This window comes from Scyliorhinus torazame, chromosome 8 (assembly GCF_047496885.1).
Source record: "Scyliorhinus torazame isolate Kashiwa2021f chromosome 8, sScyTor2.1, whole genome shotgun sequence".
NCBI classification, from domain to species: domain Eukaryota; kingdom Metazoa; phylum Chordata; class Chondrichthyes; order Carcharhiniformes; family Scyliorhinidae; genus Scyliorhinus; species Scyliorhinus torazame.
The window spans coordinates 271,706,634-271,732,572 of NC_092714.1; the positions used below are offsets into that span (position 1 = coordinate 271,706,634).

The following is a 25,939-nucleotide window of genomic DNA, read 5'->3' on the forward strand; positions in this document are numbered from 1 at the left end:
TGCAGTGGTTAGCACTGGGACTACGGCGCGGAGGACCTGGGTTCGAATCACGGCCCTGGGTCACTGTCCATGTGGAGTTTGCACATTCTCACCCCCATGCCTGCGTGGGTTTCATCCCCACAACCCAAAGATATGCACAGTACGAAGTCTTACAACACCAGGTTAAAGTCCAACAGGTTTGTTTCGATGTCACTAGCTTTCGGAGCGCTGCTCCTTCCTCAGGTGAATGAAGAGGTCTGATCCAGAAACACATATATAGACAAATTCAAAGATGCCAAACAATGCTAGGAATGCGAGCATTAGCAGGTGATTAAATCTTTACAGATCCAGAGATGGGGTAACCCCAGGTTTATGAGGTGTGAATTGCATCAAGCCAGGACAGTTGGTAGGATTTCGCAGGCCAGATGGTGGGGGATGAATGTAATGTGACATGAATCCCAGGTCCCGGTTGAGGCCGCACTCATGTGTGCGGAACTTGGCTATAAGTTTCTGCTCGGCGATTCTGCGTTGTCGCGCGTCCTGAAGGCCGCCTTGGAGAACGCTTACCCGGAGATCAGAGGCTGAATGCCCTTGACTGCTGAAGTGTTCCCCGACTGGAAGGGAACATTCCTGCCTGGTGATTGTTGCGCGATGTCCGTTCATTCGTTGTCGCAGCGTCTGCATGGTCTCGCCAATGTACCACGCTTCGGGACATCCTTTCCTGCATCGTATGAGGTAGACAACGTTGGCCGAGTCGCACGAGTATGTACCGCGTACCTGGTGGGTGGTGTTCTCACGTGTAATAGTGGTATCCATGTCAATGATCGGGCACGTCTTGCAGAGATTGCCATGGCAGGGTTGTGTGGTGTCGTGGTCACTGTTCTGAAGACTGGGTAGTTTGCTGCAAACAATGGTTCGTTTGAGGTTGCGCGGTTGTTTGAAGGCAAGTAGTGGGGGTGTGGGGATGACCGTGGCACGATGTTCATCACCATCAATGACGTGTTGAAGGCTGTGAAGAAGATGACGTAGTTTCTCCGCTCCGGGGAAATACTGGGTATTTAAGCATGGAGGAGCACTGATTCATCAGCAGGAGGTTTCCTTGCCCATGTTTGACCTGGTGCTGTGAGACTTTGCCCAGAGTCGATGTTGAGGACTCTCAGGACAACTCCCTCCTGACTGTACACCACTGTGCCGCCACCTCTGCTGGGTCTGTCCTGGCAGTGAGACAGGGCGCACCCAGGAAGGGTGATTGTGGGACAGTGTCTGTAAGGTATGATTCTGTGGTTGTGACTATGTCAATTGCAATATTTTCCTAAAACCGCTGGATCTCGTGCTGAACAAGAACGGAGAAATTCACAAAGTAGACTGCACAGGATGGCTGCAGGTTAAGTTGAGAAGGCTGGAAAAAGGCAAATTAAATCACTGCCCCTTTTAACAATGCCAGGATACAAAAGTAAACAAGGTGTGCCAAAATAACATCGCCCGGTTAGGCCATAGCTGGAAGTAGTCGTGTCCAATTCTGGGCACTATACTTTAGAGAGGATGTCAATGTTTTGTCGTGTGGTAAGTGTTTTGACTGTTGTTTGGGAACAGCAGGCCTCCAGAAAGTACGCTGCTCGAGTCCATAGTCTTTTTTACCAGAACTACTTATTTACAGCTAGAATTCACGCATTTGGGTCTCTGCACGGGTTTGGAGCATCTCCACCTTCCAGATCGCCTCCTCGGTCATGTGACCTGACACCATTATTACATCAGCATCATGCATGGGCGGCATGGTAGCACAGTGGTTAGCACTGTTGCTTCACAGTGTCAGGGTCCGGGGTTTGATTCCCGCTTGGGTCACTGTGCAGAGTCTGCACATTCTCTCCGTGGGTTTCCTCCGGGTGCTCCGGTTTCCTCCCACAAGTCCCAAAAGACGTGCTGTTAGGCAAACAGAGTTCTGAATTTTCCCTCCGTGTACCCGAACAGGCGCCGGAGTGTGGCGACTAGGGGCTTTTCACAGTAACTTCATTGCAATGTTGTTGTTAGCCTACTTCTAACAATAAAGATTATGATGCTCCTGATATTAACCCTTTTCTCTGCAGTCACTGCCTTAGAAAGGGAAAAGAGATCGACTGGAATGAGAGAGATGAGGGGGTTGAATGGAGGGAATGGAGAACGTTTGAGAGTCAAAATCGAGATGGACTTGAGTCAGGAAAATAAAAATAATGTATTATCTCCAAATTTGCAGATGATACAAAGTTGGGTGGGAGGGTAAGCTGTGAGGAGGATGCAGAGATACTTCACTGTGATTTGGACAGGCTGAGTGAGTGGGCATATGCATGGCAGATGCAGTATAATGTGGGTAAATGCGAGGTTGTCTGCTCCAAAAGCAAAAATAGGAATTATTATTAGAATGGGTGTAAATTGAGAGAGGTGGATACTCAGCAAGACCTTGGTGTCCTCGTGCATCAGTCACTGAAAGTAAGCATGCAGGTACATCAGGCAGTAAAGAAGGTAAATGGTATGTTGGCCTCCATAGCGAGAGGATTTGAGTATAGGAATAGAGATGTTTCACTACAATTGTACAGGGCATTGGTGAGGCCACTCCTGGAGTAGTATGTGCAGTTCTGGTGTCCTTATCTGAGGAAGGATGTTCTTGCTCTCGAGGGAGAGCAGCGAGGGTTTACCAGACTGATTCCCGGGATGGCGGGACTGTCATATGAGGAGAGACTAAGTGGGTTAGGATTATATTCACTGGAGTTTAGAAGAGTGAGAGGGGATCTCATAGAAACTTATAAAAATTCCAACAGGATTAGACAGGGTGGATTCAGAAAGAATGTTCCCGATGGTGGGGGAGTCCAGAACTAGGGGTCATAGTTTGAGGATATGGGGTAAGCCTTTTAGGACTGAGGTGAGGAGACATTTCTTCACCCAGAGAGCGGTGAATCTGTGGAATTCACTCCCACAGAAAGTAGTTGAGGCCAAAATGTTGTGTAATTTCAAGAAGGAATTCGATAAAGGTGTTGGGGTAAAGGGATCAAGGGCTATGGGAGGAAGGCGGGGTCAGGATATTGAACTTGATGATCAGCCATAATCATAGTGAATGGCGGAGCAGGCTCGAAGGGCCAAATGGCCTCCTCCTGCTTCTAAATCTATCTTTTCACGTATATAAAGATTCTGTGATTTAATAGCAACTTTCAAGAGGGAGTTGGATAGATAGTTGGTGAGGAAATATTTTGCAGGGTTTAGGGGAGACAGAATGTGGCAGGGGGCAGAGCGGTGGACTAATTGGAAAGCTCTTCAAAATGGCTCGGGCAGTCATGATGGACCTTTCTCTGATTGTGTGAGATCATGTTCCACAAAGGTGAACTGTAGTCAGCAGGAGCAGTCAATACCCTGTTGGGAATGTCCATTTAAGCACCGACCCCAGGCTGATGAATTACTGACCTGATATCGATTGATCCGCTCCTGTTTCATCAACTCAAATTTGCGTTTCAGCTCACCCTGCCGCTCCATCTTCTTCTGAGCTCGGCCAACGTAAACAACGCGGCTGTTAATCTCTTTCCCGTTCATCTCAGCCACCGCCTAAACACGAGAGAAAAGGTTTGGAAGATTCACTACTAGATGCAAAGGTCTGCACGTCACTAACAAGCGCTTCAATCACGCCGAGAAGAGAATGAGCCAGCACCCAACTCATTTTGCAGAACCAGCCAGCAATGGACAAGCCAGATCCTGTATGGTGGCCAGTTACAGACTTGGTCCACGTGAACGATTCCACTGGAAGGAGAGCTGATAACCAGAGGATACAGACGTAAAGAGATTGGCAACAGAATCGGACCAATAAAAATTAAAGCTATGACCTAGAGCACGCTGTCTAGCAGATTCAACATAGCTTTCAAAAGGGAATTGGGATAATTTTGAAAGGCGGAAATTTTTAGGGTTCGTGGGAGTAATTAGACATATCAAAGGGACAGTACAAGCAAGATGGGTTGAATGGCCACCTGTGCTGTACAATTACTCTCCAGTTGCAGAAGACCGTCTTCACTGGTGTTATTTGGTTCAAAATGTTCACTCTGTTGGTCTTTCTGGATGCTGCCAGACCTGCTGAGTATTTCGTTCTTGAAGGTTGTGGCCATTTACAGTTGTGTGTTTCATGTGAGAAATGGCCACAATACATCTGCAATTAATTGTTCTAAATTCATATTGGACCCTGGTTACAATGGTCAAGATAGACTCCAGGTCTCCATGAGGTGTGTGCTGAGCCTGCGAGACATCTATTTAAATTCTCACCTTGCAGGGCAGCAGTTTGGCACAGTGGTTAGTGCTGCTGCCTCACGGCGCCGGGGTCCCGGGTTCGATCCCGCCCCTGGGTCACTGTCCGTGTGGAGTTTGCACATTCTCCCAGTGTTTGCGTGGGTTTCACCCCCACAGCCTAAAGATGTGCAGGCTAGGTGGATTGGCCACGCTAAATTGCCCCTTAATTGGAAAACATTAATTGGGTACTCTAAATTTATTAGAAAAAAAATTCTCACATTACGGGCATCTTTGTGCTTTTCAAAGTTGACGAACCCGAATCCTCTGGAGCGGCCTCGCTCATCAGTCATCACCCGAACACTCAGCGTCGTCCCTTCAAACAAGAGAAAGGAACTTGAAAACTGGTTGATGGTTGTTGTGGGCCGTACGATGCAAAAACTCTAAACAGGCAGAGCCTGATTTAACCCAAATAACCTCCTTAATCCTGATAAACCCCCTGATCTTTGCACTCCTCCAACTCTGGCCTCAGATCCCACTTCCTTTGATTCACCATTGGTGTCCGTGCCTTTGTGCCCAATCTCTGCAATTCTCTCCCTCAACCTCTCCTCCTCACTTTGCTCTTCATCACTTAAAAAGGGAAAGCGAGGGGGCTGGGGGGGGGGCATAGATAGAACATCGTGCAGTAGGAGGCCATTCGGCCCATCGAGTCTGCACCGACCCACTTAAGCCCTCCCTTCCACCCTATCCCCGTAACCCAATAACCCCTCCTAACCTTTTTGGACACTAAGGGTAATTTATCATGGTAGCATTGTGGATAGCACAATTCCTTCACAGCTCCAGGGTCCCAGGTTCAATTCTGGCTTGGGTCACTGTCTGTGCGGAGTCTGCACATCCTCCTCGTGTGTGCGTGGGTTTCCTCCGGGTGCTCCGGTTTCCTCCCACAGTCCAAAGATGTGCAGGTTAGGTGGATTGGCCGTGCTAAATTGCCCCTTAGTCTCCAAAATTGCCCTTAGTGTTGGGTGGGGTTACTGGGTTATGGGGATAGGGTGGAGGTGTTGGGTGGGGTGCTCTTTCCAAGAGCCAGTGCAGACTCGATGGGCTGAATGGCCTCCTTCTGCACTGTAAATTCTATGATAATCTATGATAATCCACCTAATCTGCACGTCTTTGGACTGTGGGAGGAAACCAGAGCACCCGGAGAAAACCCACGCAGTCACGGGGAGAAGGTCCGCACAGACAGTGACCCAGCGGGGAATCGAACCTGGGACCCTGGTGCTGTGAAGCCACAGTGCTATCCCCTTGTGTTACCGTGCTGCCCTATTTAAAAAAAAATACAATTTTATACCAGATGTTGTTGTAAAATTCCTGCTCCCCCACAGTTTGGCCATGTGGGGAGTCTGGAACACGGTCACAATTGAAGAATAAGGGGTCAGGCAAATAGGATGGAGTGAAAAAAATCTCTTCTTAGAACATAGAACATAGAACATAGAACAATACAGCGCAGTACAGGCCCTTCGGCCCACGATGTTGCACCGAAACCAAAGCCATCTAACCTACACTATGCCATTATCATCCATATGTTTATCCAATAAACTTTTAAATGCCCTCAATGTTGGCGAGTTCACTACTGTAGCAGGTAGGGCATTCCACGGCCTCACTACTCTTTGCGTAAAGAACCTACCTCTGACCTCTGTCCTATATCTATTACCCCACAGTTTAAAGTTATGTCCCCTCGTGCCAGCCATATCCATCCGCGGGAGAAGGCTCTCACTGTCCACCCTATCCAACCCCCTGATCATTTTGTATGCCTCTATTAAGTCTCCTCTTAACCTTCTTCTCTCCAACGAAAACAACCTCAAGTCCGTCAGCCTTTCCTCATAAGATTTTCCCTCCATACCAGGCAACATCCTGGTAAATCTCCTCTGCACCCGCTCCAAAGCCTCCACGTCCTTCCTATAATGCGGTGACCAGAACTGTACGCAATACTCCAAATGCGGCCGGACCAGAGTTCTGTACAGCAGCAACATGACCTCCCGACTCCGGAACTCAATCCCTCTACCAATAAAGGCCAACACTCCATAGGCCTTCTTCACAACCCTATCAACCTGGGTGGCAACTTTCAGGGATCTATGTACATGGACACCTAGATCCCTCTGCTCAGCCACACTTTCAAGAACTTTACCATTAGCCAAATATTCCGCATTCCTGTTATTCCTTCCAAAGTGAATCACCTCACACTTCTCTACATTAAACTCCATTTGCCACCTCTCAGCCCAGCTCTGCAGCTTATCTATATCCCTCTGTAACCTGCTACATCCTTCCACACTATCGACAACACCACCGACTTTAGTATCGTCTGCAAATTTACTCACCCACCCTTCTGCGCCTTCCTCTAGGTCATTGATAAAAATGACAAACAGCAACGGCCCCAGAACAGATCCTTGTGGTACTCCACTTGTGACTGTACTCCATTCTGAACATTTCCCATCAACCACCACCCTCTGTCTTCTTTCAGCTAGCCAATTTCTGATCCACATCTCTAAATCACCCTCAATCCCCAGCCTCCGTATTTTTTGCAATAGCCTACCGTGGGGAACCTTATCAAACGCTTTGCTGAAATCCATATACACCACATCAACTGCTCTACCCTCGTCTACCTGTTCAGTCACCTTCTCAAAGAACTCGATAAGGTTTGTGAGGCATGACCTACCCTTCACAAAGCCATGCTGACTATCCCTGATCATATTATTCCTATCTAGATGATTATAAATCTTGTCCCTTATAATCCCCTCCAAGACTTTACCCACTACAGACGTGAGGCTCACCGGTCTATAGTTGCCGGGGTTGTCTCTGCTCCCCTTTTTGAACAAAGGGACCACATTTGCTGTCCTCCAGTCCTCTGGCACTATTCCTGTAGCCAATGATGACATAAAAATCAAAGCCAAAGGTCCAGCAATCTCTTCCCTGGCCTCCCATAGAATCCTAGGATAAATCCCATCAGGTCCCGGGGACTTATCTATTTTCAGCCTGTCCAGAATTGCCAACACCTCTTCCCTACGTACCTCAATGCCATCTATTCTATTAGCCTGGGGCTCAGCATTCTCCTCCACAACATTATCTTTTTCCTGAGTGAATACTGACGAAAAATATTCATTTAGTATCTCGCCTATCTCTTCAGACTCCACACACAATTTCCCATCCCTGTCCTTGACTGGTCCTACTCTTTCCCTAGTCATTCGCTTATTCCAGACATACCTATAGAAAGCTTTTGGGTTTTCCTTGATCCTTCCTGCCAAATACTTCTCATGTCCCCTCCTTGCTCGTCTTAGCTCTCTCTTTAGATCCTTCCTCGCTACCTTGTAACTATCCATCGCCCCAACCGAAACTTCACACTTCATCTTCACATAGGCCTTCTTCTTCCTCTTAACAAGAGATTCCACTTCCTTGGTAAACCACGGTTCCCTCGCTCGACGCCTTCCTCCCTGTCTGACCGGTACATACTTATCAAGAACACGCAGTAGCTGATCCTTGAACAAGCCCCACTTATCCAGTGTGCCCAACACTTGCAGCCTACTTCTCCACCTTATCCCCCCCAAGTCACGTCTAATGGCATCATAATTGCCCTTCCCCCAGCTATAACTCTTGCCCTGCGGTGTATACTTATCCCTTTCCATCATTAACGTAAACGTCACCGAATTGTGGTCACTGTCCCCAAAGTGCTCTCCTACCTCCAAATCCAACACCTGGCCTGGTTCATTACCCAAAACCAAATCCAACGTGGCCTCGCCTCTTGTTGGCCTGTCAACATAGTGTTTCAGGAAACCCTCCTGCACACACTGTACAAAAAACGACCCATCTATTGTACTCGAACTATATATTTTCCAGTCAATATTTGGAAAGTTAAAGTCTCCCATAATAACTACCCTGTTACTTTCGCTCATATCCAGAATCATCTTCGCCATCCTTTCCTCTACATCCCTAGAACTATTAGGAGGCCTATAAAAAACTCCCAACAGGGTGACCTCTCCTTTCCTGTTTCTAACTTCAGCCAATACTACCTCGGAAGAAGAGTCCCCATCTAGCATCCTCTCCGCCACCGTAATACTGCTCTTGACTAGCAGCGCCACACCTCCCCCTCTTTTGCCTCCTTCTCTGAGCTTACTAAAACACCTAAACCCCGGAACCTGCAACATCCATTCCTGTCCCTGCTCTATCCATGTCTCCGAAATGGCCACAACATCGAAGTCCCAGGTACCAACCCACGCTGCCAGTTCCCCTACCTTGTTTCGTATACTCCTGGCATTGAAGTAGACACACTTCAAACCACCTACCTGAACGCTGGCCCCCTCCTGCGACGTCAAATCTGTGCTCCTGACCTCTATACTCTCATTCTCCCTTACCCTAAAACTACAATCCAGGTTCCCATGCCCCTGCTGTATTAGTTTAAACCCCCCCAAAGAGCACTAACAAATCTCCCCCCCAGGATATTTGTGCCCCTCAGGTTCAGATGTAGACCATCCTGTCTGTAGAGGTCCCACCTTCCCCAGAAAGAGCCCCAGTTATCCAAAAATCTGAAACCCTCCCGCCTGCACCATCCCTGTAGCCACGTGTTTAAATGCTCTCTCTCCCTATTCCTCATCTCACTATCACGTGGCACGGGCAACAACCCAGAGATAACAACTCTGTTTGTTCTAGTTCTGAGCTTCCATCCTAGCTCCCTGAAAGCCTGCCCGACATCCTTGTCCCCTTTCCTACCTATGTCATTAGTGCCAATGTGGACCACGACTTGGGGCTGCTCCCCCTCCCCCCTAAGGACCCGGAAAACACGATCCGATTTATTTAAGCTACAAACATATGGGCTGGGTGCAGGAAGGTGGGATTAGAAAGGACACCTGGGAGCCCTCAGGCTGACATAGACCAGATGGATCGAATGGCCTGATTCGCCGCTGTGACCGCTGGTTCTAAGAGGGCGGTGAATTTTGGAATTCTCTACCTGAAGGAAGCGGTGGGTGGTCAGTTATCGAGTGTGTTCAAGACAAAGGTTGAGAGTGTTTTGGGAAACAAAGGGAATTAAGGAATAGGGGTTAGTGGGAGAAGGTGGAGACAGGTCAGCCAGGATAGTACTGAATGGCAGAGCAGGCTCAAGGGGCCAAATGGCCTACTCCTGCGCCTATTTGTGTTCTTGTGGAATTTCATAACACCATGCAGAGCGACCATGAGGATGAAGCACTGTCTCATATTACTTTCCATAGAGCTTTTTAAATGTGTGGGGAGAGCCGGGGGGGGGGGGGGGGGGCTAATCCTGTGTCAATTGGCAAAGAGAACAGTTTGATATTCAGCACTGGGAGCACAGGCTCCTCTCTGGGATCTCTTTCCTCACTCTGTCCTCAATGCAGAGTAGAGAGCACAAAGTTCTCCACTTGTTGATGCTGCAATATAATCAGCTGGGTTATTGCTTCCTCCTCCAGCACCAGGATGGAAAGACCTCAACAAAATTAGCACTTGTATATAGGAGCAGGAGGCAGTCACTCAGCTCATCAAGCCTATTCTACCATTCAATTAGATCATGGCTGATCGGTTTTTAACCGGCCTTAGAATAAAATGTATTAATCCCAGTTCTGGAAACTTACCAAACACGTTGAAGATTTCCCTCAGCCTGGTAGTGGTCATGTCTTCTCCAAAGTTCTTAATGTAGATGTTGGTGTATTCCAGAACTTTATACCCAGATTCAGCCTCACGTTCTTTGTGGGACTTGAAATGACCGACAAACCTTTTTACAAACACAAGTTTACAAAATTAGTCATTTGCAAACAGGGGAAAGGAAAACGGAACAAAAATAAATCTTCCACACAAGTTAACTGCAAGCTTTTAGCATTCTTTCAGCGAATATCGCCCGAGTAAAATGACAATTTGCCGAGGCTATCATTTCAATTTTAGCCCTTGTTGCATTTTAATGGAAGTTATCACGTTATTTGGCCCTAATGATGTCCCCACTGCTGTCTCGATCCAGAGCTCAATTAGCTTCATCATTCGGAAGAAAGCTTTCCAAACAGATTACAGGAAGACACACGAGGGGTGGAGGTGGTCCCAAGTGTGCTGGATGATACTCCATCTGAACACGGGTGAATCTGCCTCATATCAAGGCATGGACAAGAGCCTCAATCGAAAGCGGACATGAGCTGAGCTCGGGAAAGGCTCGGTGGAGGGGACCAGCCAATCCAACTGGCCCCAGCCTCTTCAGATGGAAGAGGTTCTGAGCCGAACTATTGGGAGTGTATCCTTCACCAATTCTGGACAGGTAGGAACCCAGATACAGCGGAGGTGGGGTTAAATTAGCTCAGGCTCCTCACTAAAAAGCTGGCTTGCAATGCAGAACAAGGCCAGCAACGTGGGTTCAATTCCCGTACCGGCCTCCCCGAACAGGCGCCGGAATGTGGCGACTAGGGGCTTTCCACAGTAACTTCATTGAAGCCTACTTGCGACAATAAGCGATTATTAGAATATGTTACAACTTCACCCAGTGTCCCACTAACCTGCAACAGGAAGCCACAAGGGTCCAGAGCCCACTGCCCTGGTCAATAATTATCCTTCAACCAAACAGTGCTGAAAATGAGAGATTATCTGATCAGAACACCGCAGTGCGCAGGATCCTGCTGTGACATTGGCTGTCACATTTCCATTAGCAGGACGAGATCTCAACGGAAAGATAGTGCATCTGATCCGATTTTCCTCAGGTGCTAACTGCAGCATCACCAGCAGGGGGCACAGGTGGCTACAGGGTGGGGGGGGCAGCCCCAGCATGACACTGGGGGGGGGTTTGCATATTGGACAGAACACCCTGAACTTCCAATAGTCAGTCACCATGCTGAAATATCTCAGGCTTAAGGTTCTGAAAGACACACACACACACAACTAGGATGACTTTACACAACGTGGCCTCAAGTCAAAGTTAAATATCAAACAACAGGTCAAAGAGACACAGCCTGAGTGAGACACATCCAGAGTGGGAATTTGGAACTTGGTAATTTGGTGCAGTGAGGTAATTCGGTGCAGAGTGGGGGAAGGTGCTTTTTCCCTACGGTTTTGTTCACTCTTTCTTCTGGCCTGTAACTTTTAATCAGCAGGGAGAGAACCAGAGAGCATCTGAGACCCTGGGAAGGTAAGCAAGTGATTTTTACTCATTTTTACTTTTATTACCTTTTCAAAGTGTGTGTGGGGGGAAACTGAAGTGACATCACAGAAAAGCTGTGACCCGATTGGCTGGTTGGGAATCTACACTAAATTAAAAAAATTAAGCATTGGTAAACTAATTAAACATAATTACTTAATTATAATTTAGAGGGGTACCTAAGCCAGAGATCAGAGAGTACGGTATTTAGCTTTCACATTTATAGTAGAAATCTAATGCTAGGAAACATATAGTTAACAGTAACTTTAAAAACAAAAACTTTTAAATTTAATTTACTAATTAATTGACGCAATGTCAGTTAGAGGGGTGCAGTGCTTGGACTGAGAGATGTGGCAGGTCCGGGAGGCTTCCAGCGTCCCGGATGGCTTCATCTGCAGAAGGTGCACCCAACTGGAGCTCCTCACAGACCGCATGGTTCGGTTGGAGCAGCAGTTGGATGCACTTAGGAGCATGCAGGTGGCGGAAAGCGTCATAGATCGCAGTTATATAAATGTGGTCACACCCAAGGTGTAGGCAGAGAAATGGGTGACCACCAGAAAGGGCAGGCAGGCAGTGCAGGAATCCCGTGGTTGTCCCCCTCTCGAACAGGTATACCCCTTTGGATACTGTCGGGGGGGATAGCCTATCAGGGGAAAACAGCAGCAGCCAGAGCAGTGGCACCACGGCTGGCTTTGATGTTCAGAAGGGAGGGGCAAAGCGCAGAAGAGCAATAGTAATAGGGGACTCTATAGTCAGGGGCACAGATAGGCGCTTCTGTGGACGTGAAAGAGACTCCAGGATGGTATGTTGCCTCCCTGGTGCCAGGGTCAAGGATGTCTCCGAACGGGTAGATGGCATCCTGAAGGGGGAGGGCAAACAGGCAGAGGGCAAACAGTTGTACATATTGGTACTAACGACATAGGCAGGAAGGGGCATGAGGTCCTGCAGCAGGAGTTCAGGGAGCTAGGCAGAAAGTCAAAAGACAGGACCTCTAGGGTTGTAATCTCAGGATTCCTCCCTGTGCCACGTGCCAGTGAGGCTAGAAATAGGAAGATAGAGCAGCTAAACACGTGGCTAAACAGCTGGTGTAGGAGGGAGGGGTTCCGTTAGCTGGAGCACTGGGAGCTCTTCCGGGGCAGGTGTGACCTATATAAGGACAGGTTGCATCTAAACTGGAGAGGCATAAATATCCTGGCCGCGAGGTTTGCTAGTGTCACACAGGAGGGTTTAAAACTAGTATGGCATGGGGGTGGGCACAGGAGCAATAGGTCAGAAGGTGAGAGCATTGAGAGAGAACTAGGGAATAGGGCCAGTATGGCTCTGAGGCAGAGCAGACAGGGAGAAGTTGCTGAACACAGCGGGTCTGGTGGCCTGAAGTGCATATGTTTTAATGCAAGACGTATTATGGGTAAGGCAGATGAACTTAGAGCTTGAATTAGTACTTGGAACTATGAGGTTGTTGCCATTACAGAGACCTGGTTGAGGGAAGGGCAGGATTGGCAGCTAAACGTTCCAGGGTTTAGATGTTTCAGGCTGGATAGAGGGGGATGTAAAAGGGGTGGCAGAGTTGCGCTACTGGTTAGGGAGAATATCACAGCTGTACTACGGGAGGACACCTCAGAGGGCAATGAGGCTATATGGGTAGAGATCAGGAATAAGAAGGGTGCAGTCACAATGTTGGGGGTTTACTACAGGCCTCCCAACAGCCAGCGGGAGATAGAGCAGATAGGTAGACAGATTTTGGAAAGAGTAAAAACAACAGGGTTGTGGTGATGGGAGACTTCAACTTCCCCAATATTGACTGGGACTCACTTAGTGCCAGGGGCATAGACGGGGCAGAGTTTGTAAGGAGCATCCAAGAGGGCTTCTTAAAACAATATGTGGATAGTCCAACTAGGGAAGGGGCTGTACTGGACCTGGTATTGGGGAATGAGCCTGGCCAGGTGGTAGATGTTTCAGTAAGGGACCATTTCGGGAACAGTGAGAGTGGTCCTAGGGTGAATGTGCTAAATTGGGGGAAGGCTAATTATAACAATATTAGGAGGGAACTGAAGAACCTAGATTGGTGGTGGATGTTTGAGGGTAAATCAACATCTGACATGTGGGAGGCTTTCAAGTGTCAGTTGAAAGGAATTCAAAACTGGCATGTTCCTGTGAGGAAGAAGGATAAATACGGCAATTTTCGGGAACCTTGGATAACGAGAGATATTGTAGGCCTCGTCAAAAAGGACGCATTTGTCAGGGCTAGAAGGCTGGGAACAGACGAAGCCAGTGTGGAATATAAGGAAAGTAGGAAGGAACTTAAGCAAGGAGTCAGGAGGGTGAGAAGGGATCACATGAAAAGTCATTGGCAAATAGGGTTAAGGAAAATCCCAAGGCTTTTTACACGTACATAAAAAGCAAGAGGGTAGCCAGGGAAAGGGTTGGCCCACTGAAGGATAGGCAAGGGAATATATGTGTGGAGCCAGAGGAAATGGGCGAGGTACTAAATGAATACTTTGCATCAGTATTCACCAAAGAGAAGGAATTGGTGGATGTTGAGTCTGGAGGAGGGTGTGTAGATAGCCTGGGTCACATTGAGATCCAAAAAGACGAGGTGTTGGGCACCTTGAAAAATATTAAGATGGATAAGTCCCCAGGGCCTGAGGGGATCTACCCCAGAATACTGAAGGAGGCTGGAGAGGAAATTGCTGAGGCCTTGACAGAAATCTTTGGATCCTCACTGTCTTCATGTGATGTCCCGGAGGACTGGAGAATAGCCAATGTTGTTCCTCTGTTTAAGAAGGGTAGCAAGGATAATCCAGGGAACTACAGGCCGGTGAGCCTTACGTCAGTGGTAGGGAAATTACTGAAGAGAATTCTTCGAGACAGGATCTACTCCCATTTGGAAACAAATGGACGTATTAGTGGGAGGCAGCATGGTTTTGTGAAGGGGTGGTCGTGTCTCACTAACTTGATAAGATGTTTTTCGAAGAGGTCACAAAGATGCTTGATGCAGGTAGGGCAGTGGATGTTGTCTATATGGACTTCAGTAAGGCCTTTGACAAGATCCCTCATGGTACAAAAGGTGAAGTCACACGGGATCAGGGGTGAGCTGGCAAGGTGGATACAGAACTGGCTAGGTCATAGAAGGCAGAGAGTAGCAATGGAAGGATGCTTTTCTAATTGGAGAGCTGTGATTAGTGGTGTTCCACAGGGATCAGTGCTAGGACCGTTGCTGTTTGTAGTAAATATAAATGATTGAGGAAAATGGAACTGGTCTGATTAGTAAGTTTGCAGACGACACAAAGGTTGGTGGAATTGCAGATAGCGATGAGGACTGTCAGAGGATACAGCAGGATTTAGATTGTTTGGAGACTTGGGCGGAGAGATGGCAGATGGAGTTTAATCCGGACAACTGTGAGGCAATGCATTTTGGAAGGTCTAATGCAGGTAGGGAATATACAGTGAATGGTAGAACCCTCAAGAGTATTGAAAGTCAGAGAGATCTAGGTGTACAAGTCCACAGGTCACCGAAAGGGGCAACACAGGTGGAGAAGGTAGTCAAGAAGGCATATGGCATGCTTGCCTTCATTGACCGGGGCATTGAGTGTAAGAATTGGCAAGTCATGTTGCAGCTGTATAGAACCTTAGTTAGGCCACACTTCGAGTATCGTGTTCAATTCTGGTCGCCACACTACCAGAAGGATGTGGAGGCTTTAGAGAGGGTGCAGAAGAGATTTGCCAGAATGTTGCCTGGTATGGAGGGCATTAGCTATGAGGCGCGGTTGAATAAACTCGGTTTGTTCTCACTAGAACGACGGAGGTTGAGGGGCGACCTGATAGAGGTCTACAAAATTATGAGGGGCATAGACAGAGTGGATAGTCAGAGGCTTTTCCCCGGGGTAGAGGGGTCAATTACTAGGGGGGCATAGGTTTAAGGTGCGAGGGGCAAGGTGTAGAGTAGATGTACGAGGCAAGTTGTTTTTTTTTTTTTTTAAAAACACAGAGGGTAGTGGGTGCCTGGAACTCGCTACAGGAGGTGGTGGTGGAAGCAGGGACGATAGTGACATTTAAGGGGCATCTTGACAAATACATGAATAGGATGGGAATAGAGGGATACGGACCCAGGGAAGCGTAGAAGATTGTAGTTTAGACGGGCAGCATGGTCGGCGGCCTGTTCCTGTGCTGTACTTTTCTTTGTTTGTTCTATGGTTGGGAACACTAGCACGTCAATCTGGACTGGAGGACAGGTCAGACTAGCCAACGTTTTGGGATGCAACTCATTGGAGCAGGTGATTGATGAAGTGTCATCATACAGATGTTGGTGTCTCGGAGTGTTCCTACCTGGAAATAATTGTTTCAAAAAAGAATCAACTGTTTTAAAAACAGAATAGTCATTGATACAAATTGGGGAATATCTGCATTTGTTTGTAATCAGTGCGTGCACTGGCTGACCCTCTATCACCCTCTAACTTCTCCGCAGGATTAATACATTCACGGATAGCAAGAGTGATTCTTCACCACCAAGGTACAGCCTAGGTCAGCGAGAACAATTTGCGGCATTGTATATTTGAAAAGAAGGAGTCCGCAGAGCACCCCCCCCCCCACCCCAGGGTGCACCTCCCTTCTCTGCCCACCCCTCACATTCCCAGATAGAGCTCACACTTTTCGATCATTGAGCAACATCCCGTTCATTGTCTCAATCGCCCGGCTGGCAGGCTCCCGTGTTTCAAAGTGCACAAAACCGTATCCTTTCGACCCACTCTCATCACTGACGACCTGCAGAGATAGTAAAACGATTGATTTTTACAAACTGAGGAAGCGTGCCGCGTCTTTTGATGATCCATCTCGAGCTCTACAGGACCTCGCACCAACCTCCTCAATGAGCTTTCCCTGTGCAGACAGTCCAGACACTGATCACACTGGGTGCAAAACTAAAATTGGACAATCCTCAATCTCATCTTTATCTCCTCCTCTTCTCCCCCCCCCCCCCCACCACCCCCCCAAAAAAACCCTGCAGTACCCATCCCCACCCACCCTCGCCCCAAATAGCTCGGTGTTTGAACTCTTTCCTGCCGAACATCACGACTGGATTGGCTCAATCCATTCTAATCAGAACCGGTTGTCGCTCCCAAGAGTCTTGGGTTACTGACTCTTGTCAGGTAAAGGGTTACTCCTTCTGCCTGACCCCACTTACCCATCACGGTCAGTGACACCACCCACCTTGCCAGCTGAACCAGGCCCTGCCCCCAGCCCAGTCAGCTTGTACTTACAATTGTGCTGTCCTAATGTGGAAGCTGCTAGAAGTGTGACCAATTGGTTATGATCTGTGGGGTCTTTGCATTTTTAGTAATTAAGTCATCGCAATATTCTTATTCACAAGGCTTATGTGCACCTTTTAAAAAATATATATATAATAATTTAGAGTTCCCAATTAAGGGGTAATTTAGCGTGGCCAATTTACCTACCCTGCACATCTTTGGGTTGTGGGGGTGAAACTCTCACAGACACGGGGAGAATGTGCAAACTCCACACGGACAGTGACCCATGGCCGGGATTCGAACCCGGGTCCTCAGTGCCGTCGTCCCAGTGCTAACCACTGTGCACCTGCCGCCCTTGCTTGTGTGCACCTTTAATCTTTGAGTCATCATCGGAAAATGGCGAGAAGTAGTGCGTGTTTTGATCATTGCGGTTGGTTTACTCCAAGGGTGGCACGGTGGCGCAGTGGTTAGCACTGCTGCCTCACGGCGCCGAGGACCCGGGTTCGATCCCGGCCCTGGGTCACTGTCCGTGTGGAGTTTGCACGTTCTCCATACAACCCAAAGCTGTGCAGGATAGGTGGATTGGCTGCACTAAAATACCCCTTAATTGGGAGAAAAAAATAATTGGGTACTTTAAATTCATTTTGACACTGGCACATAATCACAAAGCACCTTACCCGGCTTGCGTGTCACAGTTTTGTTAACTAAATTTAGATCATGTGTCATCATAGCCATATTTCTGACTGGTGAACCATTTCTACTGAAGAACACGGCAGGACAGGCTGTCAGCTGTGGTTCAGTGAGAGGCAGCAGAATTTCAAGTCCCACTCCAGGTGTCTGTACAATCTTACAGTGCACAAATTGGGTGCCGCATTATCAAATTACAACAGCAGCTACAAATGTCATTGAATGGCTCGTAAAAACACTTGGGGACACCCCCGATGTCATAAAAGGTGCTATAGAAATGCAAGCCTTTCTCTACCTATCAAGGAGAAGATGACATCTCTGGGAGGTACAGGATGAACCCCATTTGGGAATCCACCACGCTTACCTTACAGGACAGAATGTTTCCAAAAGCAGAGAAAGTATCGTACAAAGCCTTGTTGTCAATAGACTCATCCAGGTTTTTGATGAAGATGTTTCCCACTCCGGACTTGCGGAGGGATGGATCACGCTGAGACCACATGATCCGGACAGGACGACCTTTAATCACCTCGAAATTCATAGTATCCAGGGCACGCTCAGCTGTAAGGACAAAGAGGGAATAGCCCAAATTCTTCTTCAATGTGAACATCACTCCAGCGGCTTCACACCGAGGGCTATTTAAGCTCTATTTAAGGGGCTGGTTTAGCACAGGGCTAAAGAGCTGGCTTTTAAAGCAGACCAAGGCAGGCCAGCAGCACGGTTCAATTCCCGTACCAGCCTCCTCGAACAGGCGCCGGAATGTGGCGACTAGGGGCTTTTCACAGTAACTTCATTTCAAGCCTACTTGTGAAAATAAGCGATTTTCATTTCATTTTACATGACAGGATATCACTGAACTCAGAAACAGAGAAACGCGGACCTGCTCCACATTCAGTATTTTGGCTGATCCTCCAGTTCAACACCCTAGTCCTGCACTCTCGCTTTGACACCCTTAGATAGCTACAAATCTATTTCCATCTTAAATTTACTTGGCCTCCATCGCCTTCCCTGGCAGAGAATTCCACAGCTTCACCACCCTCTGAGCGAAGAGGCTTCTCCTCGTCTCAGCCCCAATGGCCCACCCCGTATCCCGAGACTGCAACCCTGGTTTTAGCAGCACCCCTCCCCCCAACCCCCAGCCAGAGGAAGCATCCCTGCATGCAGTCTGTTCAACCCCATCAACATTTTGTTTTAATTAGATCCCCCTTCATCGTTCTAAATTCCAGTGAATACAGGGCCCAATCGACCCAATCTCTCCTCATACGTCTGTCCCGCCAGCCCAGGAATCCGTCGGGGGAAGCTTTGCGGCACTCCCTCTATGGGAAGTACAGCCTTTCTTGGATAAAGAGACCAACACTGCCCACAATACTCTAGATGTGGTCTCAGCAAGGCCCTGTACAGCTGCAGTAAGACATCCTTTGCTCCTGTACTCAGATCCTCTTGCAAAGAAGGGCAACATACCATTTACCTTCTTCACTACTTGCTGCACCTGTGTGGCTGCTTTCAGTATCGGGTGTACGAGGACCAGGTCCCTCTGCATTTCAACATTTCTCCATCCATCACCATTTAAATAATACTCTGCCATTCTGTTTCTCTATCTGAAGTGGATAACCGCACATTCAGCCACGTTATGCTGCATCTGCTAATGTATTGTCCACCCACTCAACTTGTCTAAATCACCTTGATGCCTCGGAACATCCTCCTCACTCACATTCCCACCAAGTTTTGCGTCATCCGCAAACTTGGAAATATTACATTTGGTTCCTGCGGGACCTCTCGAGTCCCTGCCTGCCACTTAAAAAATCACCATTCAGGTCTGTACTATGCCCCCCCCCCTCCCCCCCCCACCCACCACTGTACTCCCTAGAGGCCCAGAACTTTCTCTCCTCCCGTCGAAAAGGGTATTTTAGTCTTTCTTTCAACTACCCGCTCAGCCAAAACATTCCATATGCCAAAAAATACATTTCCATAGAATCGCTTCAGTGCAGGAGGCCATCGTGCCCACACCGACCCTCACACTCCACCCCACTCCCTATCCCCGTAACCCCACCTCACCTGCACATCATTGGCCACTAAGGGGCATTTTTATCATGGCCAATCCACCGAACCTGCACATCTTTGGACTGTGGGAGGAAACTGGAGCACCCGGAGGAAACCCACGCAGACACGGGGAGAACGTGCAGACTCCGCACAGACAGTGACCCAAGCCGGGAATTGAACCCAGGACTCTGGACTGTGAGGCAGCAGTGCTAACCACTGTGCCTCCGTGCCGCCCATAGAATAGCTGCCCATTTTCATCGAATATTTTTTTCTAACCTCTCCACTCATTCATCACAATGTCCTTAAATTAATGAATCTTCTCCATTTGACTCGATAACCAGGAAAAATAAAGTCTTCCCTGGTTTACTCACTCACTACCCTTCCTATATCTTAGCCATCATTCCTCTACTAGAATGGAGGCAAAGTCATGAGGAGTTTAGGCAGAGTTGATAATTGTTTCTATTGGTGGAAGAACTGAAAATTAGAGCACTGCTTTAAGGTGATTGGTACGAATATTTTTTTTTCTATACACAGCGAGTGGTTAGGTGTGGCGTGCAGTGCCTGGGAGGTCTAATTACCTGTCCAATACCTGCCCTACAGCAGTTTACATTCTACATGCCCAATGTGCAAGTGCGATTGGTAACTTCTATTTGGAAATAACAGGAATGGAACGTCGGACGTATCATCACTCTATAGAACAACAAAGTACTCCCAACATTACATAGATTGCAAATCCGGATTTCCGCACTCACCATCAGCAGGTTGCTGGAAGTTGATGTAAGCGTATCCCAGGGAGCGTCGGGTGACCACATCACGACACACACGGATAGACATGATGGGTCCAGCAGGGGAGAACTTCTCATAGAGCATTGCTTCAGTGACATCATGGTGCAAGTCCCCAACATACAGCGAAGCGATTGGATAGCCAGGACCAGTTGCATTCATTTTTGGTGTCTGTTCAATTCTACAAGACAATTTAAAGAGAGTTACTTCCTGAAAAGTTGGAATCATCTCAAACACCCTCATTGCAGGCAGCAGAGAGAGTGGGTCGTTAAGATGCTTTGTTGCATAGTGTCCCAATCCTCAGCGCGGATTTGGTTTCAAATATAATCTTCTGACTTCCCTCAGTGGTGAGGCAGAGGGGGAGGTGTGCGCCCTAAAGAGGAGAATTCCTCTCATTAACCGCACATTAGCAAATCAATACTAAAGACAGCTAGCTCCTGAACACTACCCAAGGCCTCTCCCCACCCCTTCTCCAGCTGGTTCAGTGAAAGCAAGAGCAGTCATGATGCCCCCCGCAGTTCAACAGCTGCCAGGATTCACCATGATGACCATGATGAACAGGTGGCTTATAACGGTGTTCCTGCAGCCCAGCAGAATATGAAAAGGGAATTGGAAGGTAGAAAGTATTCATTTCCCAAGGCAATAAAACCCGAGCAGTAATGTTCACACTGCTAAATCTGCACTGTCCCAACAGCTGTGGAAAAATAAACCATTCAAAACTAACGACCAAACCCATTCAAAATAATACAGCTTCCATTTACTTTGCCCACCAGTGTCAGACATGGCCCAGTGTGCAGCACTCTCCCCTCCGAAGGACAAGATTCCAGGTTCAATTCCCAGACTGGACCACAAAACTCCAGGCTGAGTATTGCACTGTCAGAGGTGCCAGTTTCCTACGAGATGTTAAACTGAGACCCCCCTCAGGTGGATGCAAGGACCCCCACTACAATATTCCAAAGAGCAGCCGTGTTCAGGCCAATATTTACCCCATTGGCAACATGACACACAGGAAACCAGTGGCTGGCCACGGTCACATCGCTGTTTGTGGAGCGGCGCACAGATTGACTGCCCCATTTCCTACATTGCAAAGTGCCAACAAAATTACGCCAGTATTTGAGACCTCAGTGGTTGTAGTGTGGTCTATCAATGCCAGCCTTGGTTTTTTGTAAGGGATTCTGTGACATACCCATTTGTCGGCAGACTTCAGGCCGACACTTCCTGGTGACAGACCCGGGATGAAGGGGAAGGGGCCTGGAATACCTTACTGAAGTGCCGCCCATACTACCTTCCACAGGAGTTCACTTCAGCCATTATCACAGCGGCCTACATCCCACCCCAGGCAGAGGTGAAGGCGGCTGCGGCCTACATCCCACCCCAGGCAGAGGTGAAGGCGGCTCTGGGCTAACGGAACACAGTTTTAAAAAGAAAAACAGAAAACCCAGAGGCCTTGTTCATTGTGGTTGGGGACTTCAACAAGGCCAACCTCAAAGAGAGTGTACTGCCAAAATTCCACCAACCCATCTCCTGCCCCACCAGGGGCGACAGCACTCACGCCCACTGCTACTCAAAAATCCAGGGTGCATACCAATCCATCCCCCGACCGCACTTTGGAAAAATCGGACCGTAAATCCTTCTCCAGACATACAAGTGTAGCACCGTCAATATGAAGCGAGGCAGGTTGAGGTAATGTCAATTGAAGGCTTTATTAAGCAGAACTTTATCCCCAGCAGCGTGGTTACAGAATGCAGCTGCTGAGGGAAATGGAGGGAAAAACTGGGTTCTTACACCGGCATTTCTGGGTGGAGTCCAGTAGGTGGCAGATCCTATCAGGAACTGGCATCCCTCCACCAATAGCCTGTCGACACGTGGTGTACCGTATTACCCCCAATACATACCACCACATTCACCCCTTGTTGAAAAAAGGTGGTTCGCATGGTGGTAGGGGTTTACAGAGTTGGTACTGTGCCGTAACTTTGAACAAAACACAAAATTGTCGCTTCAACTGGGCCAACGGGCCAAACAGGGTCGACATTATGCCATAACTATAACAAGACACAATAACTGAAAATGTTGAGAGTTAAAGTGATTCGATGAGCCGGATGGGCGTCCTGGTCGTCCTTTCCGATCGTCTCGGGCATGGTGGTGATGGCGCTGGCTCTGGCTCGAGTCCCGTCGACTCTGGGAGCATAGCGCTGTCCCCTATGTCCTTACACCTGGGCGGGTCTTGGAGGAGAACCGAACCCCCCAGGAAGGGGGTGGCTGCGGGATGAACCGGCGGGAGTGAGGAGGTGGTGATTGGCGTTGGGGGTGTGGGGGGTGGGGGGGGGTGGGGGGTGGGGGGTGTGGGGGGTGGGGGGTGTGGGTAGCTCCGGCGGGCGCCAGATCTCGCAGGGAGACCGTGTCCTGTCGGCCATCGGGGTACTCACATAGGCGTATTGCGGATTGGCATGAAGGAGATAACCCGTTCCACCAACGGATCTGACTTGTGTGCCCGCACATGTTTCCGGAGCAGAATGGGTCCCGGAGCTGCTAGCCAGGTCGGAAGTGGCGTCCCAGAGGAGGACTTCCTAGGAAAGAGGAGGAGGCGCTCGTGAGGCGTTTGATTCGTGGTGATGCACAGCAGGGACCGGACAGAGTGAAAGGCATCCGGGAGGACTTCCTGCCAGCAGGAAATTGGGAGGCTCCTAGACCGGAGGGCCAGCAGGATGGCCTTCCAGACCGTTCCATTCTCCCTTTCTACCTGCCCGTTCCCCCGGGGGTGTAACTGGTTGTCCTGCTCGAGGCTATGCCCCTGCTGAGCAGGAATTGACGCAGTTCGTCACTCATAAAGGAGGACCCCCTGTCGCTATGGATATAGTCGGGGAAACCGAACAGTGTAAAAATGGTACCGAGGGCTTTAATGACCGTGGCCGCGGTCATGTCGGGGCAGGGGATGGCGAAAGGGAAACGGGAGTATTCGTCAACGACGTTCAGGAAGTACGCGTTGCGGTCGGTGGAGGGGAGGGGGCCTTTGAAATCCAAACTGAGGCGTTCAAAGGGTCGGGAGGCCTTAACCAGGTGCGCTCTATCTGGCGTGAAAAAGTGCGGTTTGCACTCAGCGCAGATCTGGCAGTTTCTGATGACTGTTCGGACGTCCTCGATGGAGTAAGGGAGGTTGCGGGCCTTAAGGAAGTGGTAGAAATGAGTGACCCCCGGGTGGCAGAGGTCCTCGTGGAGGGCTTGTAGACGGTCCACTTGTACATTGGCACATGTGCCGCGAGATAGGGCATGGGATGGCTCGTTCAGCTTTCCGGGACGATACAAGATCTCATAATTGAAGGTGGCGAGTTCGATCCTCCACCGCAAGATCTTGTCGTTCTTGATCTTGCCCCGCTGTGCATTATCGAACATGAAGGCAACCGACCGTTGGTCAGTGAGGAGAGTTAATCTCCTACCAGCCAGGTAATGCCTCCAGTGTCACACAGCTTCCACTATTGCTTGTGCCTCCTTTTCCACGGAGGAGTGGCGGATTTCTGAAGCGTGGAGGGTTCGGGAGAAGAAGGCCACGGGTCTGCCCGCTTGGTTGAGGGTGGCCGCCAGAGCTACATCCGATGCGTCGCTCTCGACCTGGAAGGGGAGGGACTCGTCGATGGCACGCATCGTGGCCTTTGCGATATCCGTTTTGATGCGGCTAAAGGCCTGGCATGCCTCTGTCGTCAGGGGAAAAGTAGTGGACTGGATTAGTGCACGGGCCTTGTCTGCGTACTGGGGGACCCACTGGGCGTAATAAGAAAAGAAGCCCAGGTAACGTTTCAGGGCTTTGGCACAGTGGGGGAGAGGGAACTCCATGAGGGGGCGCATGTGTTCAGGGTCGGGGCCTATCACTCCATTACGCACTACGTAGCCCAGGATGGCTAGACGATCGGTGCGGAACACGCATTTTTCTTTGTAGTGAGGTTCAGGGCGTGAGCGGTCTGGAGGAATTTTTGGAGGTTGGCGTCGTGGCCCTGCTGGTCGTGGCTGCAGATGGTGACGTTGTTGAGATACGGGAACATGGCCCGTAAACCGTGCTGGTCAACCATTCGGTCCATCTCTCGTTGGAAGGCCGAGACTCCGTTCGTGACGCGAATGGAACCCTTAAAAAGTGGTATAACCGCCCGTCTGCTTCGAAGGCAGTATAGTTGCGGTCACCGGGACGGATGGGGAGCTGGTGGTAGGCGGACTTGAGGTCCACGGTGGAAAGGACCTTGTCCTGTGCAATCCGATTGACCATGTCGGATATGCGGGGGAGAGGGTATGCATCTAGCTGAGTGTACCTGTTGATGGTCTGACTATAGTCGATGACCATCCTCTGTTTCTCCCCGGTCTTAACAACTACCACCTGGGCTCTCCAGGGACTGTTGCTAGCCTGGATGATGCCTTCCTTCAGCAGCCTCTGGACTTCGGACCGGATAAATGCTCGGTCCTGGGCGCTGTACCGTCTGCTCCTTGTGGCGACGGGTTTGCAATCCGGTGAGAGGTTCGCAAACAAGGAAGGCGGTTCAACCTTGAGGGTCGCGAGGCCGCAGACAGTCAGTTGGGGTATAGGGCCGCCAAATTTAAATGCTAAACTCTGGAGGTTGCATTGGAAGTCCAACCCTAGGAGTGTGGGCGCACAGAGATGGGGAGGACATACAGCCGGTAATTTCGGAACTCCCTCCCCTGCACCGTTAGGTTAGCGATGCAGAACCCCGTGATCTGAACGGAGTGGGATCCCGCCGCCAGGGACATTTTCTGGGTGCTTGGCCGAATTACGAGGGAACAGCGTCTTACCGTGTCCAGATGAATGAAGCTCTCCGTGCTCCCAGAGTCGATAAGACACGGCGTCTCGTAGCCATTCACTAGGACTGTAGTGGTTGCAGTCTGGAGCGTCCGGGGTCGCGACTGGTCGAGGGTCGTTGAAGCCAGACGTGGTTGTTGAAGTTGAGCATCGTAATCAGGCAGTGTGTGGCCGTCTGTGTCGGGGTCCTTCATCCAAGATGGCGGCATCCACGGATCGAGCGCGGTCGGGGGTGGACAAAATGGCGGCGCCCATCTCTCCCTCGTGGCGTCCGGGGTCCAAAATGGCGGCATCCGTTGGTCACACGTGGATCGCTGGGGGGGGCTGGGTCTGTGGTCCCGTTTCTTCCCCGGAGATAGCGGCGACCCCGCGGGACTTGCACACCGTCGCGTAGTGGCCTTTCTTCCCGCAAGTTTTGCAGGTAGCCGCGCAGGCAGGGCATCGCTGCCGAGGGTGTTTCGGCTGGCCGCAAAAATAGCAGCGGGGCACCCCCGGTTGGTCTGGTGTTTTGGCCGCGCAGGTTTGCGGGGGTGGGGGGGGCGGGGGGGGGGTGTCGGAGAGTCGACCGCAGCGGGGGTCCACGGAGCCAAGGGGCTGTAGTGCGGTCGGGGGCGTAGGCGCGGGAGTTACGCGAGGCCACATCGAGGGATGCCGCCAGGGCCCGAGCTTCTGTAAGTCCCAGAGATTCTTTCTCCAGAAGACTCTGGCGGATCTGGGAAGAGGCCAAACCTGCCGCATACGCATCGTGGACCAGGAGCTCTGTGTGTTCACTCGCTGTTACCGCCGGGCAGTTGCAGTATCGACCCAGGATCTGCAGGGCATTATAAAACTCGTCCAGCGATTCCCCCGGAAATTGCCGTCGTGTGGCGAGCTGGTAGCGAGCAAAAACCTGGTTGGCGGGCCGGATGTAGATATCCTTCAGCTCGGCGATAGCACCTGTGAAACCGTCCTCGTCCTCGATAAGGGAGTAGACGTCTGGACTCACCCTGGAATAGAGGACCTGCATCT

The 25,939-nt window shown here is 49.7% G+C and overlaps 1 protein-coding gene across 3 annotated transcripts in view; it reads right to left on the reverse strand.

Moving 5' to 3' along the window:
• Positions 1–25,939, reverse strand: part of LOC140428651 (embryonic polyadenylate-binding protein-like) — a 72,409-nt gene that overhangs the window by 40,940 nt on the left and 5,530 nt on the right. For all 3 annotated transcript variants that reach the window (XM_072515333.1, XM_072515332.1, XM_072515331.1), the window contains exons 2-7: positions 20,103–20,314; positions 17,678–17,871; positions 16,029–16,144; positions 9,846–9,985; positions 4,494–4,588; positions 3,409–3,546 (exon numbers count right to left, since the gene is read on the reverse strand). In XM_072515333.1, the coding sequence (XP_072371434.1) occupies positions 3,409–3,546; positions 4,494–4,588; positions 9,846–9,985; positions 16,029–16,144; positions 17,678–17,871; positions 20,103–20,295 (876 nt within the window). In that variant the 5' untranslated portion in view covers positions 20,296–20,314. The remainder of the gene's footprint in view (positions 1–3,408; positions 3,547–4,493; positions 4,589–9,845; positions 9,986–16,028; positions 16,145–17,677; positions 17,872–20,102; positions 20,315–25,939) is intronic.